Source organism: Borostomias antarcticus (assembly GCF_949987555.1).
Source record: "Borostomias antarcticus genome assembly, chromosome: 5".
Classification (NCBI taxonomy): Eukaryota; Metazoa; Chordata; class Actinopteri; order Stomiiformes; family Stomiidae; genus Borostomias; species Borostomias antarcticus.
In genome coordinates, this window is record NC_140238.1 from 15,545,114 (window position 1) to 15,566,127 (window position 21,014).

The window sequence follows — 21,014 nt, forward strand, 5'->3', positions numbered from 1 at the left end:
CAGTACTGAAGAAGAGACACCCCAGTGACTTACAGTAAATGACTACAGACCAGTGGCATTAACATCTCATGTCATGAAGACCCTGGAGAGGCTTGTCCTTGCTCACCTAAGATTCCTAGTGGAGAAAGACCTGGACCCCCACCAGTTTTCCTACCAGGCTGACTTAGCAGACGGCCTGGTAGGCAGGGAGTAGACAATGCCATCACCTGCCACACAGGGCCCACTTCCATCTGGACATGGCTGGCAGCTCTGTGAAGGTCATGTTCTTGATTTTTCAAGTGCTTTCAACGCCCCCACTCTTGGAAGACAAGATACGGACAATGCAGATGGATGCCCTCCTTGTGATCTGGATGCAGCATGTGAGGCTTCAGGCCTTTGTATCAGAGAGAGAGAGTGGTCAGCAACACTGGAGCCCCTCAAGGGACTGTCGTGTCGCCTTTCCTGTTCACACTCTACACTTTGGACTTCAGTTACAACTCAGAGACGTGCCACTTGCAGAAGTACTCGGATGACTCTGTTTTTCTCAGATGTGTAAGAGGACAAGAGGAGGAATACAGAGGCCTAGTGGAGAAATACGTTGGGTGGTGTGTGCAGAACCATGCTGCGCTGACTCCAGTTTCCATCCAGGGGATTGATGTTAAGGTTGTCCAATCATACAAGTACATACTGTAAGTGTGCACCTGGACAACAGGCTGGAATGGACAGGAAACACAGAGGCCATCTACAAGAAGGGACTGGGTCGACTCTACTTCCTAGTCTTAGGTCCTTTGATGTGCGTAGAACAATGCTCAACAATCTATCTATTGATCTATCTATTGATCTATCTATCGATTTATCTATATTTATCTGTCTGTCTGTCTTTCTATCTACCTACCTACCTATCTACAGTACCTACTGTACTTACCTACTGTACTACTACCTATCTACCTACCTACCTACCTACCAGATATCCCACAACAAAACCACTGACTGTAGTGGTTCTCTATAGGAAGCCACATGCAGCAGTGGCGCGGTAGCGGCGGCCCAGCAGTGTGAGTAATGCGGGGACTGTAAAGCCGACAGTCTCCCCCTCAGTCTGGAGTTGTTTACTGCCTGCTCCGGCAGCGCCCCTCTCTAAATTACACTGATGTGGTCAATACCGTCAGCACCTCTGTAGAGGTGGCCAGGCAGCCCGCCTCCGCCGCACCACTGTACCACAGGGGGAGAGGGATGGAGGGATGGAGGGATGGAGGGACTGACTATGGAGAACAGGGGGAGGAGAGGTGGTGGGGTTTGGTGTTGAAGGGTTTGAAGTGACACTGCAGAACAGGGCCAATTATTTTATTGATATTCATGTATTGTGGTGGTTTTGTGTGTGTGTGTGTGTGTGTGCATGTGTGTGTGATTGTGTGTGTGTGTGTGTGTGTGTGTGTGTTTGTGTGTGATTGTGTGTGTGTGTGACTATATTGTGGTTGAAACATTTGATTGATAGCATGTTGATGTGTGCATGGTAGAAAGAGAGTTAATGTGATAGTGCCTTCGTGCGCGTGCGTGTGTGTGTGTGTGTGTGTGTGTGAGTGAATAATATTATGATTGATAGCATAATGGATGTGTGCACGTGAGAAAGACAGTCAACGTGACAGCATGCGCGCACGCACCCACTTTTGTGCGTGTGTGCATGCAGGATTAATGCCCACTTCCCCTCCCCTGCAGTAATCCATCTCCACCCTACAACTTTCCATTCGGATCATGCCTGGGCCCTGGCTCGGGGAGATGTGGCCCCTGTCCTGGCTCGGGGAGATGTGGCCCCTGTCAGCCCACTGGCTGTCAGGGAGCTCTCAGGCCATCCAAGGGCGCTCCGCATGCTATTGTGTGCCGGAGCGCCAGGTCTCCCTCTCCCGTCTCATTCCCTTGCACACTCTCTAGTAGTCCACCTCCAAGTGAACCGTGAGTCACATCATATGGAGGGGGGGGGGGTAAGGACAGAACATTTCCAAATGCATTTATTAGATTGTGCCCGACTGAGGAGGAGTGGGTGCGCTGGAGGGCGGTGGGTGGTGTTTGTTGGGCGGGGCAGGGCTGAGGCACCAGAGAGGAAAAGGGCCCCGGCTGATCATTCCAGAAGGTTCTCCCCTCACAAGCTCTGAGGTGGTGCTGCAGCTGCTGATGTGAAATTATCTCTGAAGCCTGCTGAAAAGCCCCGGGGCATGTTTGTGTGTGTGTGTGTGTGTGTGTGTGTGCGTGTGTACTGGACATGTGTGTGCGTGTGCGTGTGTGTGTGCTCTGGAATGTATTAATGTATTGATGATGGATGATTCATTAGGTCAGCAGTTTTCAGATCATCGCCAGTCGCAGATGTTTCATAGTAATCCGCTCCTAAAGCATGCTGTAGATGAAGACATGCCTAACATACAGATCTGATTAAATCCCCTTACTTTACTAAAACTCTGTAAAGCGCTCAACAATTAGGTGCACCGCACAAGCACAGTCTGTCCCCGATGAGCTGTGTTTCTGTGTGACTCCACCACCGGGGCCCACTACAGTGGCTACATGTACAGTACACCCCCCTCCTACTCCTCCATGTCCTCTTATGAATAATACCTGAGGTCAAGCCAGAGGAGCGTATTGTACCAGTGCTGAACTCGGGAGCTCATCAGAGCCCCTCTCCACGGGTCACGGGGCTACGGGAAGCTCTATGACTTATGAACAATCACCATCCTGCCCTTTATGTTCCTTCTAAAAGCCAAGCTCATCGTCCCTTTGATACCAGCCAACCTGGAGCCGACCTCAAATGAATCTCTTTCTCTCCGCCTGCCGCCCCCCTTGTCAAGGGAAAGTCAAATTAGCCACTGGAATAGTGAAACATGGTGAGTTTAAAGCTATGCCTTGGAAAGACAACACACATTTGTTTGTGCGATTTGTTTGTTTGTGGTTGTATCAATATCACTGTACGTGCTATACTAGCTACATGCTTAAAACCCATTTGGATATGCAGAGATGACCATCGGCGTCCATGTGAATGTTTGACGCAGGCCTCGACCAGCCTCCTTGCCTCTCCTGTCTTCTCCAAGGCCTCCGGTACTCAATCTCGGGCCTGGAGGAACTCTAAATGACTGGTATTGAATCAATTAGCTGCCTAATTGGGCTGAGATAAAGACACCATTTCCTTATCACCAGCCATTAAGGATGGCACTGGGGGTCTCCCCCTGGACGTGCCTGTGGGTCAGAGGGAAGCTGGTGCTGGTTCTGTCAGGCAGCCAGTAATGACTGGAGGCTGGGTTGTACCACAGGAGGAAGGGGGGGGGGGGGGGGGAGTCACTGCCTCACACCCCGTCCAGTGGGACGGACATGTTCTCAGGCTGTACCTGAGAGGGGAGGGTTAGCTATTCGTTTCCATGGCAGGAGACACATTAGCTGCTTAGTTACTAATAGCTACCGTATTAGCCCTCTCCTTGTGCTCCGCGGCCATTCATTTTTCAGAGGGTTCGCGCCGCAGCGGAGATATGCCCCTTCCCCCACAGCCAGACTGGAGCTGGGAGCGAGTGGGGAGACCTTGGTGTGTGTGTGTGTGTGTGTGTGTGTGTGTGTGTGTGTGTGTGTGTGTGTGTGTGTGTGTGTGTGTGTGTGTGTGTGTGTGTGTGTGTGTGTGTGTGTGTGTGAACGATGAGGAACAGCTGTCCCTCCCTGCAGGAACTGCCAGCCTCACCTGTTGGCAGAGGACTCTGGGATGGCAGCTGAAGACCTTCGCTGCGCCCAGGACCGACAGCCTGCCTCAGGACCCCACAAGGACAGAGGACGATAATGGGTTGACTTTGATGACCGCAGCAGGCAGAGATCTGCTCTGTTTTTAACCGCACAGCACATAGCTCAGACCATTCAAACACACGCAGGGCTCCCTCGTAAATGCAGTCTTGAAAATAGTTTGGTGTATTTTCATATCACTGTGACAGGTGTTATGATATTTGAAAGGTGATGAAAGACACAGATGCCCCCATTTTGTTTTCTGTTAACTGGCATGGTGTGTGGCGTGAATGGACCTGCCTCAGGAACCTGCATCAGTACCTGCAGGGAGCACAACTTCCTGTCCTTATTCTCAAATAGTCTAAAAATCGACTAAATCCCTCCTGTTGTCTGCCTGCTCTCAGGGTTGACACTCGGCTTATTTTCAAAGTGCACTGGCTCCTCTGAATACAAATGACAGAATTAAATATTGAAATCCCTCCTGGATTACTTTTATATGCCGGGAGTCTTCCCAAACGAGACTGTCACGCCTCTGATACCTTTCTCCAGACGTGGGATTGGCTTAACAAAGACTATCACGTAAACATAAATGATGATCCTAGGGCTATGTCACAGGTGAGGTGACCTATAGTAATAGGGCTCTTAGATCAGCTGGGGATGTATACTGTATATGCTCACTGGCCACATTATTAGGTATATATTTTCAATTGCTTGCTAAAACAAATAGCTAATCAACCAATCACATGGCAGCAACTTATTGTATTTAGGCATGTAGATATGGTGATGATGGTTTGCTGAAGTTCAAACCGAGCATCACAATGGGGAAGAAAGGGGATTTAAGGGACTTTGAACGTGGCATGGTTGTTGGTGCCAAATGGGCTGGTCTGAGTGTTTCAGAAACTGCTGACCTACTGAGATTTTCACGCACAACCATCTCTAGGGTTTACAGAGAAGGGTCCTTAAAAGAGAAAATATCTAGTGAGCGGCAGTTGTGTGGACGAAAATGCCTTGTTGATGTCAGAGGTCAGAGGAGAATGGGCAGACTGGTTCGAGACGATAGAAAGACAACAGTAACTCAAATAACCACTCGTTACAACCGGTATGCAGAATACCATCTCTGAACGCACAACACGTCGACCCTTGAAGCAGATGGGCTACAGCAGCAGAAGACCACACCAGGTGCCACTCCTGTCAGCTAAGAACAGGAAACTGAGGCTACAATTCGCACAGGCTCACCAAAATTGGACAATAGAAGATTGGAAAAATGTTACCTGGTCTGATGAGGCTTGATTTCAGCTACGACATTCAGATGGTAGGGTCAAAATTTGGCGTAAACAACATGAAAGCATGGATCCATCCTGCCTATTTTCTTCGCACACTTTGGGCCCCTTAGTAGCAATTGAGCATCGTTTAAGCACCATAGCCTACCTGAGTATTGTTGCTGACCATGTCCATCCCTTCATGACCACAATGTAGCCATCCTCTGATGGCTACTTCTAGCAGGATAATACACCATGTCACAAAGCTCAAATCATCTCAAGCTGGTTTCTTGAAGATGACAGTGAGTTCACTGTACTCCAATGGCCTCCACAGTCACCAGATCTCTATCCAAAAGAGCACCTTTGGGATGTGGTGGAACGGGAGATTCGTATCATGGATGTGCAGCCGACAAATCTGCAGCAACTGCGTGATGCTATCATGTCAATATGGACCAAAATCTCAGAGGAATGTTTCCAACACCTTGTTGAATCTATGCCACGAAGAATTAAGGCAGTTCTGAAGGTAAAAGGGGTCCAAACCGGTACTAGCAAGGTGGTGTACCTAATAAAGTGGCCGGTGTGTGTGTGTGTGTGTGTGTGTGTGTGTATGAGTGAGTCCTGGAACTGCATATTGATCACTCAGTATGTGCTCTGGATATAAAGCACTTGGTTATTCTCCCTCATTCCCTTACGGGATGCTGGATTAAATATCTGCATAGATAAAGGTCAAATGAAAAAAAATACAATGAGAGGATTTCCAATATTGTTGACGACGACGCAGGACCTTTCTCTGTCCATATTTCAAAAGTAAGGCCCACGTATAAACAGTGCTGTACTGTAAATGCGCATGTTCTTCCTGTGGTGGTTGGTCATGCTATGCACGGTGGGGACAGATGGGTCCAATGCTCACCTCTGTCCCTGCTCCGCCAGCCGGGGCCGAGTGTCACGACTCGCAGGCTCCCCGCTGCCCTCTTTCAAACACAGGCACGGATGACTACCCCTAATTCAGACGGGAGACCTCAGCACTATTCCTGCATTCATAGGATTCTGACTTTGTTTAAGGCTCGACACTTTCCAGGGTCACAGTGAGAAGGCACTGTCTTCTCCCAGAGATGTTAATTGGTTTTGAACAAAGCCTCCTCTATAAGCCTTAGATAGCCAAGTCAGAGAACCTCTGTCACAAATGTTTCAATGAGGAAAGAAAACTTTAAAGTAACTGTAAAGTGAATTCTGAGGTTTGTTTTGTCCCTGGGGTCTGGGGTCAACCCAGCGTGAAGACTTGTAGACTGTAGATGTCAGCTACTAACTCATTTTGTTTATCCATTATTTGTACATATGAATCATATGCTACCTGCACATCTGGGCTGAGGTTCTGCTCCTTGAGTGTCAGGTTTCACTAGCTTTGTATTCTTTTTCATTTTGGTGTTGAAGCAAAAGCAAAACAGTATTATCCTTTGTGTTTTAGTACAATACTAATCACTAATATAATGTTCAATAATCAGTCACGTGTAAACACATTTCTGGCAACGATGGGACCCGAACCGAGAACCTTGGATTCAACTTTACTCTCATGTGACAGGTAGGACACTAGCCTCTCCTAACCAGCACTCCCTACTGGGTCCTAGTGCCCTACCTGTCACTTAAATATCCATCTCTTTTTATGAAAAGCACAATTATATGTGCTACATTAAATTGTATGAATGGTGCTATATAAATAAAATGACTTTGACATTGACATAAATACTGTATACATAAAAGTATACGGTTTTAAAAAGAATTAACGATATACAACATTTAAAAACCCTTTTACCTTTTTTCTCTATTTTTCCCTCTTTTCTTCTCCCTCCTTCTTCCACCTTCTTTTCTTCTCTTCCCTACCATTGTTCCCTGCTGTGGCACAGTGGCTGAGTGGTTAAGCTGTTGCAGTAGTGATCTGTAGACCTGGATTCAAATCTAAACTAAGATTTGTTTCCCTCTTCATTACAATGAGGGGTCAGATGAGCTTTAGATAGATATTAACTTTATTTGCTGTTTAAGCAAACATCTTTCTATGCATGTCAAACAAAATAATATCTGATTCTCATTCATTAATAGGACAAATTACATTATCTTAGCCTGGATCCTGTGGTAAATATAAGCTGAGGTGTGATTTTAACCATTTCAACTGAGTTACACCAACAAAATGCATGTACGTGCGGAGGCCTGTGCTCTCTGAGCACCCTTTCTACAGTAGTTTAATTTAATTTAAAGTCATTTACCAATCTTTACTGTACATTCTTGTATTCTCCATTATCCGTTTAGCTACTCGTACTATCCCTCCTGTAAGGGATCTGCGAGTTGGGCTGCGAAGGGATGGGACTAGTTTGAGGGAAGGTGGGTAGGGTTGTTGTTTATTTGGGAAAATGAAAATATCTTGCTCTGTTATACATGTCCTTGTTCCATAACTTCCTCCATTCCTTCCTCCTTCCACCACTATTATCCCAATAAAAAGGTCAGGGAAAAAAAGTAATTGCTGAAAATATGTGGAAAGTCTGTGAACTACAGTATAGTACTGAATTGTGGAGTTAGACCGGTAAACTGTTTTTCAACATTTTTATTTTCCTCATTTTTATAACAGGGCATGTTGATATCATGAGGCCTTATTTATCATGGTGAGCACGCACTGTGATACATACGTTGAAACTCCATTTGGATAGTCTTGAGAAATGTTCTAAACAGCAAAATGAGCTGTTTTTGAGTAGGTTTTCTAATAGTTGTGAATAGTTATTTTCACTCAGATTATTGTGTATGCTTAATGAGATACTAAACTTGATATGCATTTTAATGCATGTATGGACCATATTAAGGTCAATCCTCAGTCTCTGTGCGATCTCCAGACCAAATTTATTTATCTGTCTATTTATCTATCTATCTGGATCACTAAGTACATTTTCACTCTGGTCAAATTAATATTTTGATCATGAGCACAGGTTAGCCACAATCTCTCTGTAGGCTCTCCCAAGAACACATCAGTAGTTTAACAGACAGCTGTGAATGGGCTCTGGTGATGTGCCCAAATCCATCAGAGCACAGTTCCTGTTTGCCTATCTCATACAGATACTCATATATTTGTCTGACCCCCCCCCCCAACCCCGACTCCCAATAAATAAAGGTAACAGCGAAACTAGTTGATACTTATCTTGTAGAAATATTCCCCTCAAGAGTGTGGAGGTCAGAAGTGTCCTTCCTGTCGCTGGTGACGGCTGGGACAGCTAGTGCAGACTGGGGAGGCAGAGGGGAGAGGTGAGCAGAGGGGAGGATGAGCTGATGATTTAGTGTGGCACTGCTGTGCCTCCTCAAGGACAAAGTCATGAACAGAGGCTACTTCAAGCGGCACTGCTGGACCTGAATGCAGGACTCTCCTCCCGAGACAGAATCACAAACCTGTTAGCAGCGAGGGCTTACAGCCGGCAGGAGGAGAACCAGAGGAAATTACCTTGTAATCGAATTAAACGGAGAATGGGAACGTGAACCTCCCTGCTTCCAAATGCGGCGCAACGCTTAAACAAATGCATTTTATCCCCATCTGTCAGATGTGATTTATGTTGTGATCTCTACTCCCGGAGATGAGGGTCATAGTTGAAGGATAGGCAGTGTCACTTAGCAGATGACATGAACCCTGACGAGCCGCGTTCCGACCAGGCATCTCCCAGCAGGCAACGTGAAGACTGTCACATGGAGATTGTTGTCTAGTAACAGTTTCCATGGAAGCCATATTCTGACAATGCTCAGGTGTAAAGGATTTAAGATGAACTGTTGTTTTTTTGAGCTAGGAGGAGCAGAGAGAGAGAGAGAGAGAGAGAGAGAGAGAGAGAGAGAGAGAGAGAGAGAAAGAAAGAGAGAGAGAGAGAGGCAGGAGTGGGGGAATAGAGTCAGAAGAAGAGAAGAGGGACAGACAGAGAGAGAGAAACAGGCAGGAGTGGGGGTGGGCTAGAGACAGCAGAGGAGGGGGAGACAGAAATAGTCTGTGTACAACAAGGGAGGTAGGGGAGGAGAGAGACGCACACAGTCAAGCACAGAGACAATGAAACAGACAGAGGAGAAGGAGAGAGAGCGACTACGCTGTGAAAGCCCTCGGTGTGTGTCTGTCTTTCCGTGTGTGTGTGTGTGTGTGTCGAGGAGCTGGTAGAGAGTCAGTAATTGCTCCTGAGAGGTGTGGGGTGTGCTGTGGTGTGGGGGGGGGAGGGGGGGGGGGGGCTGTTCTCTACCGTGCAGGTCCTCTCAATGTTCTGGAAGGGAGCAGCTCTGGCTCCTGCCATGGCGGTGGTACCCATCACTGTCAGCCCTCTCTGGTAACCAGACAGGGGGGGGGGGGGGCAACCCTCTGTGTGTGCTTCTCTGCCTCCCTCATTGTCATTGATGATCCCAGCGCCCCTGCTCCCACACCCCCCACCCCCGAGCCCGCCCACACGCCACAGAGACTGACTAATGAATATTCCTCCGCGGCACTCCGCGCCTCTCCAGACTCTTCCGAGCATTTCATCGTACATGGCGCTGCTGTACCTGGATCTCGTGTACAATGGCAAACAACCCCCCCGAACCTGCCGTCTTATCACTGGACTGGCTCTCGGCGTCGCAGATGTGGGTGCTGCGAGGTAATGAGGGGCTCCAATACGAGCCCCCCCAGGTGCCCCACTTTCCGTCGTGCGTCAGCTGGACGGTCCGGACCCCGTCCGTTGCTGGACTGCGTGTCTGTGCCGAGCCGGGGTCGTTAATCATCGCTCGGGGTTACTTCAATGATGTAAGCACCGGACCTACAATACATCACACAGCTGAGGGCCGCTCCCCGCGCTGGTGAGCTCAGCACTGTTGTCTATAGAGAACACCCTCCTCTCTCTCTTTCTCCCTCTCTCTCTCTCTCTGTCTGTGCGTGTGCATACATGCGTGTGTGTGTGTGTGTTTTTGAACGTGTGTATGTGTTCACAGCGTGTGTGTGTTTGCTGGCATGTAGGGGTTAGTCTGATGACATTATTAGGTTGGTAATCTGCTCTTTAATTCGGCACAGCTGACTGCAGGTGGCCTGAGGTGGCGGGGACGTTGGTTGGAATAAAGCTGGCCATCGACGAGGCCTCCAGTCCATCCGGCATGACGCCGTGACATCTGGAGATCGGACTGCGGAGGTGGAGAGAGAGAGAGAGAGAGTGAAAGAGAGAGACTCTGTAAAATGTGTGAAATTGGACTGCCGAAAAGGCGGCATATGGGCCGATTAGCACTTTGGCCGCTGTGGTGTCTTGAAGGAAGGGTTAGTTAATGGGTCATCACGGGTGTTCCAGGTTCCTCAGCTGCACCAGCGGACTGGAACCCGCTGGACATGTGACACATCACATAGACGTGAAGGGAGACACTGGAGATCGTAGAGACTGAGGATTGACCTAAATATGATCCATACAGAATCAGACCCAGATGTTGTTTATCATGTAAAAGATGACTTGAGCTTTTCACCTTGTAAAGTATATTGAGGCACTGTTAAAATGCACTTTAAATACATTGATTGAAATATATATCCAGGCAGAGAGAGCATGTTTTTAACATTAGGATTGTGTTTGTACACAGTATATCACTAAAGTCTCAGTCCTGTCTTGTGGTTGTCTCACCCTGCCACTATTGTTTCCAGAATACTCTATGCAGTGGGGCCTGTGTGTGAGTGTCCTGACTCAACAGTGTGGAGTGTGTGTCTGTGTGTGTGTGCATGCGTGCCTGCATGCGTGTGTGTGTGTATGCGTGCGTGCGTGTGTGTGTGTGTTTGTGTTCATGGCGCTGGCAGCCTGGTGGCAGATGATGACCCATCCTTAGTAATGTAGATAATGTCTCTGTGATGTGAGCAACCTGATTGGATGAGGTGGAGATCGTTGGAGGGAGAGAGGACCATCACCTGAGCCTCGGGCCCGGTACCTCCTTTCCTCCTCTCCTCCTCTCCTCCTCTCATCCCTCCCTCCCTCTCTCTACACACAGCCTGGCAGCCATGCATTATGGCACTGAAACATAACTGCCTCCGAGCCGCCAGATAATATAAAAAAACAAAACAATGAAAAGTCAAATGATGATTCTGTCATAACGAGCTGTGGCGAGACGACGTGAGCGCGGCGTGACTCAGACCCCATCCGCGCGAGAGACTGAGAGGGCGACTCATTCTTTTGTAACGAGACAGACCTGATTGGGCGCGGCGTGCACCAGAACACGTTGATGATGATAACGCCAAACATCTGCCCCCCCCTCCAATTACATCTCTCTGGTTAATTTCCGATGGTGATTGTATTGCCCTCAAAAATGATACCCCCCCCCCCCCGGATCCGGAGACACTCGGGCGGTGTGTGGATCTGGGCGGGTGTGGAGCTCTGTGTGGGGTGTAGCGGTGACATTATTACCTGTCAGGGTTATGGACCATCACTCTCCCCGCGGCCGGGGTTTCTGGATGGCAACGGGCTTCCGAGCAGCGCGGCCTCAATGGCTTTAATGATAATGAAGCAAGTCACCCACAGCAATTAATGCATCTATTGATGATGATGAACAGGACCGTGTATTTGATTCAGGCAGCTGATAAGCTGCCCACAGAACACAAACAGGTTAATTAGACTTTTGCCCGAGTGAGGCATTGATATTGTAAAGTGAAGGTGTTTTCTAAGTACCCTACTGTTCTCTCTCACAAAGGCGGCTCGATGATGCCTTTCGATGTTTTGGGCTAAGTTGCAGGGTGGAGATGGTTTGTGAGTTGTGCGGCTGAATCCCTAGGGCCTGAGAGAGATCACACATGACTCTCTTCTCTCTCTCCCCCTATCTGTCTCTCCATTACCCTCTCTCTCTTTATTTCACTCACTCTTCTTCACCCTTTCTCTCTCTCTCTTTCTTTCTCTCTCTCTCTCTCTCTCTCTTTCTTTCTACCCTCTACTTACAGTAGACTATGCTGTATCCTCTCATCTAATCATTCGGTTTATCAAACAATCAGGGGGAAATCAAATCAGAAGGCCTGAAATGCTGAGGGGTATGTTTGGAGCCTGTTGGAGGTCTAGTTTTTGGTGTGATGGCAGCTGCTGAAGTGCAGGGGTGTGTGTCCTCGTATCAAGGCCATGGACACCGGAGAGACTATCATCAGAACTGTGCTGCAAACCTTTGTTTGACTGGTCTCTTCCTGCTCACGCTCGGAGTACATCTGTATTAAAACACAGTCTCCACACTCATCTCACTCAGCTCAACCATTCAACACCACACACACACACACACACACACACACACACACACACACACACACACACACACACACACACACACACACAGAACATGTTGCCCGTTAATGTCATTATTCTCTCTCTCTCTCTCTCTCTCTCTCTCTCTCCCTCTCCCTCTTTCTCTCTGCGTTCCTACTGACCTGTTTTCTTCCATTCTCATGTCCTTCCGTTGCTCTGCTCATGCTGTTTCTGTTCTCTCCATCTCACCCCCCTCCCCCCCCTCCTCTACAGCTCTCTTGTTAGCAGACGGTAAGTTGTTCTCCTCTCAGCGTCTCTCCCCTCTATTGCTGCTGTGGGTTAGAGATGGGGAGGGAGGGTTGTTGCCTGGTGTGTTGCATGCTGCTCCTCGCCAGCATCAGAGCTGAGAGGCGTTCCTAGCGGTCCAGCTTGGTTTTCCAGCCCCCCTTCCCACCCCCGACCCCATGTCTCACGCTTTTATGATTGATTTGTACTGTTGTCTGCGGATGAATTAATCGCAAACCCATAAATGATGTTCTGCTGTCAAGAGGAAGGCGCAAACACTTGATGACCGTCAAGATGAAGGCAGAAATTAGAAATTTAATTACCAATGTGATTAGGTTTTTTTCCTTGTCAAGGACAGAATGTCATGCTGTTGTTCATGGTGCAGGGAAAGGTCAGCGAACCAAGTTTTAAAAGTGTACCAGGACTTTTGTGTTACGTTGTGTGATGTGTGTAATTGCCTGGTTTGGCGTGTTTGAAATGTGGTGTTCGCATTATGTCTGTGTGTGTGTGTGTGTGTGTGTGTGTGTGCGTGTGTGTGTGTGTGTGTCTATTTGTGTGTATCCATGTGTCTGCCTCTGCTGTGATCTGTAGTTGCAAGATTAATATTTAATGGTGAATGTGTTGTCAGCTCAGAGCAGCAGATTGGTATAATAGGTGACATGGCCTATGCATCAGGTGTGTCAACATGGAACAGGAGGAGGAGGCTCTCTCTGACAAAGGAGGCAGAACACTGACATACATAAAGGTCACTTAACACAGCACTTATGTTCAGTGATAGAATGCGTTAGTTTTGTGCACCTCATCTATACAAACCCCACATGGGGCAGACTATAATGAAATCCTACTGCTTGTTTTCAGTATTGTCGCTATGACAAAGCAGCATGCTCAGTGAAGATCCTCACTGTTGGTGAGGTTTGAGGCGTTTGTGTTTTGTGCAGAGCCTGAACAAGCATGCAGGTTCATTTGAGCTCAAAACCCCAGTCTTGTTCTCCCCCACAGAAAATCAACAATCTTCTCAGTTGTGACCATTCCGTTTGTCATTATACTGGAAAGAACAAAGCTCCACAGTGCACAGCGATTGATTGAAACTGCTCATTGAACCGAGTTCAGTTTAATGGAATCACCACCTTACTCCCTCTCCATCTCCTCCCCTCTGCCCCCCTCCTCCTCCTCTTCCTCCTCCCTGCCCCCCCTCCATCTCCTCCTCCCTGCCCCCCCTCCTCCTCCTCCTCCTCCTCCTCCTCCCTGCACCCTCTCCTCCTCCTCCTCCTCCTCCCTGCCCCCCCTCCTCCTCCTCCTCCTCCTCCTCCCTGCCCCCCCTCCTCCTCCTCCTCCTCCTCCCTGCACCCTCTCCTCCTGCTCCTCCTCCTCTCTGCCCCCCATTCTTCTCCTCCTCCTCCTCCTCCTCCTCCTCCTCCCTGCACCCTCTCCTCCTGCTCCTCCTCCTCTCTGCCCCCCCTTCTCCTCCTCCTCCCACCCAGACGTCCCAGAGAGGAAGATGTCGTCTGAGGAGGAGGAAGCCAGACGGATTGCAGAGATGGGCAAACCGGTGCTTGGGGAGCACTCTAAACTGGAGGTCATCATCGAGGAGTCCTATGAATTCAAGGTGGGTAAATGTCATCTCAAAGCCCAACCTCAAGGCCAGATCGATGAGTAACCATACCCCCCCCCCCACCACACACACACACACTGTGAAAATACATTCCTTTCATGTATGTCTCAAATGTGTTTCCCCTGCTCCAAATCACATTAGGAGATGCATTTCTGCAGTGTGGATGTCGCTGCCATCATGTGGCGAATCTTGTGAACTTCCTCAACATGATTTTTTTTTATGCATTTACAGCACCCATGTTTTTTTTTATTTAGTAGGAGAACTCAGATTGTGATTGGCTTTTTGTCCTCTTGTTTTGGTTGTGTAGAACACAGTGGACAAGCTGATCAAGAAGACCAACCTGGCCCTGGTGGTGGGCACCAACTCCTGGAGAGAGCAGTTCATGGAGGCCATCACCGTCAGTGCAGGTGAAGACCAAGAGGTTCTCAGCTCAGACTCTACGGGGCTCTCTTTTAGAGACGTCAGCTCTGCTGGTCCGAATACTGAGGTGGCGGTTGGCCGCAAGAAACAAAAACACCTTGTCTTCAGGGCTTGAGGATGATCTTTGCTGGGTAAAAAAAGCAATCAGAGAGTTTCCTAGATGGATTCCTAGATTTCTGTACGATACCCACTTCTGTTGACAGCAAGTAGTACAAAGTGGTAAAAAAAAAGGTGCTTCAGTCTTCTGACTCTGTAGCGCGCTCTCTCCACCCAGCCCCTGCAGTCTAGCGAAGTCCCCGAAGACCTTGCTTCATCACTTTGGTGTTGAAATATTTAATCCAATAGCGTTCTTTATTTTTTCATGAAACCCCCCCCCGGTTGAAAAATTCATCATCTCACATGGCCTGTCACTTGGATCATCACCTGTCTACTGAGGTTTCCTCCAGGGCTCCAGGTAGCTGCAGGAGGCACAGGTGCTGCTGTTGCTGCTGTCCAGACCTCTCAGACGAGGCTGCAGGGACCAAACTGGTGGGCCAGGGAGGTTGGGGAAGTCCACTACTGAGAAATCAAGTCACTCTTACTTAGCAAATGCGTCATATACTAAAGGTGTTTTTCTGTCAAGAAGCGAGCGAAAGTGTTTTCCACGTACTGTTCATGTGGTTATAGAATTCCGCAACAGATATTTCAGAGTTGTGTACGTGGTTTGTTTTGTTATGTGTCAACAAGACCTGAGAAAGATATTAATGAGCGTATTGACATGACACCATCTCTCAGCTCTTCGCTCTGGTTCTGCGTAAGTAATTGGTCCCCTCAGACCTGATTATACACGGTGACATCTGGTGTGTCACTTTGAAATACAGCCATGTCTCCATATCAAATGTAAGTCAATTTGTCATAGTAAGTGAAAATGTGTCTCTCTTCCCTTCCCCCCATGTCATCCCTCGTTCCCCTCCCCTTTTTCATCACTATCCCACCTCTTTCCTGTCTACCCTTTCCACTTTGTCTTTTCTCATCTACCTTTCCTTCCTCTGTCTCTGTCATTCGCCCCCCCTCTCTCTCACTCTATCCCTCTCTCTCTCACTCTATCCCTCTCTCTCTCATTCTATCCCTCTCTCTCTCACTCTATCCCTCTCTCTCTCACTCTATCCCTCTCTCTCTCACTCTATCCCTCTCTCTCACTCTATCTCTCTCTCTCTCTCACTCTATCCCTCTCTCTCTCACTATATCCCTCTCTCTCTCACTCTATCCCTCTCTCTCACTCTATCTCTCTCTCTCTCTCACTCTATCCCTCTCTCTCTCACTCTATTCCTCTCTCTCATTCTATCCCTCTCTCTCTCACTCTATCCCTCTCTCTCTCACTCTATCTCTCTCTCACTCTATCCCTCTCTCTCTCACTCTATCCCTCTCTCTCTCACTCTATCCCTCTCTCTCATTCTATCCATCTCTCTCTCACTCTATCCCTCTCTCTCTCACTCTATCCCTCTCTCTCTCACTCTATCCCTCTCTCTCTCAACGCATCTCTCCTCTCCTGATTCCTCCTCTCTGGGTGCTCCTCCACCCCCCTCGTCTACCCCCCACTCCTCCCCCACTTCTCACCAGGAGATGAGGATGAGGAAGACACGGGAGAAGAGAGACTTCCTTCCTGCTTCGACTACGTCATGCACTTCCTCACGGTCTTCTGGAAGGTTCTGTTCGCGTGCGTCCCGCCCACCGACTACATGAATGGCTGGGCCTGTTTCATCATCTCTATCGTCATCATTGGCCTGCTCACAGCTGTCATCGGTGACCTGGCGTCCCACTTTGGCTGCACCATCGGTCTCAAGGACTCGGTCACCGCTGTGGTATTTGTTGCGCTTGGCACATCTGTCCCTGGTGAGCACTGTTGAACAGTAACATACTGTGTATATGAACTGTGTGTGTGTGTGTGTGTGTGTGAGTGTGTTTGCACGCACACTATTTTTCTAACATCCCTCTCCTCACACGGGTTTAACTGTGTTCCCTCCCTCCCTCCCTCTCTCTCTCTCTCTCTCTCTCTCTACAGATACTTTGGCCAGTAAGGTGTCAGCGGTGCAGGACTCGTACGCGGACGCCGCCATCGGGAATGTGACAGGCAGCAACGCAGTCAACGTCTTTCTGGGCATAGGCGTGGCCTGGTCCGTGGCGGCCATCTACTGGCACATGCAGGGCAAGGTGTTCAGAGTGGATGCGGGGTCCCTCGCCTTCTCCGTCACGCTCTTCACCATCTTCGCCTTCCTGGCAGTGTCCGTGTTGCTCTACCGGCGCCGCGCCCACATCGGGGGAGAGTTGGGCGGGCCCCGCAAGCACAGACTGGCCACCTCCGCCTTCTTCTTCAGCCTCTGGCTCCTCTACATCCTCTTCTCCAGCCTGGAGGCCTACTGTCATATAGAGGGCTTTTAGAGCCCCCCGCCGTGGTCCCCCATGGACTTCGGCCTGGAAACAAAAGGTTCAAAGTACAGAAAATAGAAATAGAAAAGTATGGATTCTCAGTGTGGAATTTGGTTAGTCTCTAAAAAAGATGGGGGTAAACCATCGAACCCCCAACCCACCCCTCCCGACGGCTCCCGGCCCCACCCCCTCTTTAAGGACACCCGGGGGAGTGAAGTGCGCTCCCTGATGCGTGCGAGTTGGATGGGCTTGTAGAGCCAGGCCAATCTCACATGGGTGTTCTTACAGTTCAGGTCGGGCCGTCAGTACACAAGCTACGGGGGGTCAGGCCTGCATTCCACAGGAGGAGACTGCAGTCCCACGCAGGAGAGGGCAGAGCTGAGCTATCAGAGGTTTATATTTTTCTCAACACCTGATGAGAACAACTTTTTTTAAATGAAGTATTTTGGGGATAAAAATTAAAATACAAAAAAAAAAATACAAAAAGAGGAATCAAAGAACTATTTTCTGATCAACATTAAGAATAACAAAAAATTATATCATAAAGGAAATATGTTGTTGAGTGACAGTTGAATGGACTCATAGTATTTATTTTTTATTTAAGGGACACTGCAGAGTTCTCAAATTTCACACAGACAAGAGGAACAACAACAAGGACTAGGCACTGGCAGACAAAATCACCAATCAGAAAGACTGAGGAGTACAGGAAAACAAGAACATTATCAAACTGCCTTGAGCATTAGTTCCGTACTATATACGTATCTATATATAATATATTTCCATATGTTCTGTATATTTTGAATATTTGTTTCAGTGTGCTCACATTGCTCTGACAACAGAGTATCGCTGTGGCTTGGGGGTCATATACAAAAACGATGTCTTCCCATTTTTAAGAGTTATATATCTTAGCTAGTTAAAGAACAGCATTGTACTTTATTTATGAATATCTTAGTCTCAGTACGTTTTCACATTTTGAATCAGAAATCCAAAAACGTGTTGCTGCAGAGAAATTCAGAGGTATTTTTATACTGTTTTCCTCCATGCACTTTGCTGTATAGTTCTATTTATGGAGACTTTTACTTGTACAAATGTGCAAAAAGGCCAATATTGACTATAAGACTATGGACTGTGGAGCAGCGGTACCTGCTGCACCTGTAAGTAGGAAAGGTCTGGGAGAGGTGTGTGTCAAAGCCGGGGAAGCCTGGGAACGAGCTTAGTTAAAGCCCATGTCTTGCTGACGGGCTTTTCGCTCCGTTCATTTGATATGATACAAGCAAGATAAATGGTGGAAATAAATGTCCTGTACTGTAGAGTGGCGCTGGTGTGCTGTTAGAAAACTGCAGGTGGAACTTGAGATTGAGAATAATGTATTATTGAATGCTGTTTGACTGGTGCTTTGGTTTTGATGATACACAAAGTGAAGAGAGAAAATACATGTATACTGATTTAAAGCTCCCAACAATCAATTATTCATTATTTTATTGACTTACCTGTTGTATGTTAGTGCATAATCAGTCGTTGGCAAATTTAAATCAGTGTAGCTTACCAAAGAGGAGGGAAGCAACAACATTTTCAAAAGGTGTGACCTAAAAGCCGCAGTGACACTCTGACACCATTAGGGGGATGTCAAGCTCCAGCTCCTGTGGTTGTCCCTTTGCCTGGTCCACTTCTCATGACTCCTTGTTCAAGAGTATTTTCTGTCTCTTGCGGTGAGCAGTGTGTTGTAAATATGTCCTGGCTAAGCTGAGAGACAGGAGCTGAATATCTGCCCCGGAGCCCAGGAGGACACCTGCTCTCCCTTCTCTGAGAAGAGGCCCCAAGGCTCCATTGATGCACAAGGTGGAGGAGGAGGAGGTCATAGGCTCATTCAGAGACAACATGCACTCATCTGTACATAATATTAGTGTATGTTTACATAAACACAGTTCAAGGTGTGTTGGGCAAAAGGCATGTCAGCAGAAATGTTTAGGTAAACACGTAACACTGGTTTGAAATATGATATCTTTCACATTGAGGCTTCATCATTGAAAGGTTCATTTACTGTACCTACCTATCCCTTGAAATTGAAAAAGATATCATTATTGTATTTTTAAGTGATCTCAGATGGAAGGATATCATCAATTGATCTTAATTTATACAATCTAAGATTATATTTATTATGAGGAAGTGCCACTCTTGTTTAATCTTTGGTGACTCATCAGTTTGTTTATTTGGATCTATTCATGATTTTGAGAAGAACATCAAGAGCTGGAGTGAAACGTCAGAGGACACATACTGTATAATGATCTACAGTCATTCTTGTTTTGAGTTTGGCTGCGAAAATATGTATATTTCTGTGTGTGTGTGTGTGTGTGTGTGTGTGTGTGTGTGTGTGTGTGTGTGTGTGTGTGTTCAAGTCAGAATGTGTCCTCTTCATACCGGTGTACACATTGTATTTCACTCATCTGTCTGTTCTGTAAGGCATGCCTCTGCATTGATCCTTTACTTTGTCTTAAAGCTACAAGTCTTAAAACTCATACAAGGAAAATATATACCACACAACACTCTGCCAGTTATTAATGTTGAGATGGATGTGAAATGTTGTGTATTAACAAATTCAGATCACAAGAAATGGGCTCGTTCTTGATGTTGTTGTGAGACACAATATAAAGTTTCGTTGAGATTCACACCACATTCTGAAAATTACGTTATTTTCCCTGATGTTATTTAACAGGAAGAGGACACATTTTACCCCAAGGTTTTGAAAACACACATTATAACAATTGGCTCATTTAAAATAAAAACTATTTTCTTAGATGGATGGTGTAGGATTTGTCGTGAGGACCCCCCCCCCCCATGTTCTTTGCAAGGCCACAAGGAGACATACTGTAGCGCACCCCTTGTCGAAGCCGCTGCCATGACTAATACAGTGTTGATATGTTTAAGCAGCTCCGAAGTATGTTACAGTATTCATTACATTGTACCTGATTACATCAGGAACAGTAAATAGAGAAATTTAACTTGGACCCACATTTTGCCAACAGTGTGTGGTTTTTGTTTGCTACCATTGCTGTGTATGTACTCAGCTGGTTGGTGCAGATGATTGCTTTGTTTACATTTTATAAATCAGCAAGTTTTTCCCTTAAAAGTCCCAAGATCCATGTTTTTTTTTTTTTTAATCAGTCAGCATTGATGCACCATTCTGGCAAATAGCAGACATGTTCAAGAGGAGGATGTTTATACCATTCAGGGCTGCCACTCTTTTTTATCCACTAATAAAACCTAATGTGTTGGTGCCTAAAGTAGACAAGGGTCCCTCAGCAAAGGCCTTTGTATCATGTACGTTATTATCTATACGTAACCTCCTGGTGACCTTGAACATTTCTACCCAAGATCCACATGTTGTTGAGTGGTGACCGTATAAACAAACTCTAACTCTGTAATTTGGAGCTCACCAGTCCCATGTCATCATAACCAATATATCTACCACGGTAGAGATTACAGAACAGGGTCTAAACACAGGTCCTCAAAGCCTATATCAAGATCTTGTACTACTATCAAAGCTCAGGTGAACTGAACTTGGTTAAAGTTCACCCTGTTTATGAGGTATCTGCTCATTCATCATTTTAATTCCACACAAGTAGCCAACTTGATTTCGATGCAAAGCACTGCATTGCATTTATGTCTACCTGAACAGATCAAAACTGTCCTTAAATCAATATGGTAATGTCTTGCCACATATCTACTGTATGCTTTTAATGAACAGGCTGGAATTCAATCAAACCTAAGAACACGTCTGTTCACTGAACGCAGGAGAATTTAGGCTGAAATGGCACAAGTCCAACTTGACCATATGGCACAGTTTAATTTGAATACAAGAAAAAGGGGTTTTATAGAATTCCATGTGACCATTTGCACACAACACAGAACTTATCCTCTCATCATGTCACTGAAAGTTGATGGACTGTTCATTTGATTGCTTTGTTAACTGTTTTTTACTCCTTGCTATGAATTTCGTTTTTATTTCAGGGAATTATGCATGGAATTAACCTTAATTTGATTAATTTATGCCAATTTTTGTTTTTGGTCAATAACATAATAAAGGAGACTATT

General features: G+C 46.9%; 1 protein-coding gene across 2 annotated transcripts in view; it reads left to right on the plus strand.

The window, feature by feature from the left end:
* The window catches only part of slc8a3 (solute carrier family 8 member 3), a gene marked incomplete at both ends in the record, with an annotated part of 56,014 nt that extends 39,080 nt beyond the window's left edge, over positions 1–16,934 (plus strand). The window contains 5 exons of one of the 2 annotated variants that reach the window (XM_084437548.1): positions 12,473–12,490; positions 13,966–14,090; positions 14,404–14,503; positions 16,116–16,388; positions 16,558–16,934. In XM_084437548.1, the coding sequence (XP_084293674.1) occupies positions 12,473–12,490; positions 13,966–14,090; positions 14,404–14,503; positions 16,116–16,388; positions 16,558–16,934 (893 nt within the window). The remainder of the gene's footprint in view (positions 1–12,472; positions 12,491–13,965; positions 14,091–14,403; positions 14,504–16,115; positions 16,389–16,557) is intronic. The other variant, XM_084437549.1, reaches the window with a different exon arrangement.
* Between the last annotated feature and the right edge of the window lie 4,080 nt (positions 16,935–21,014).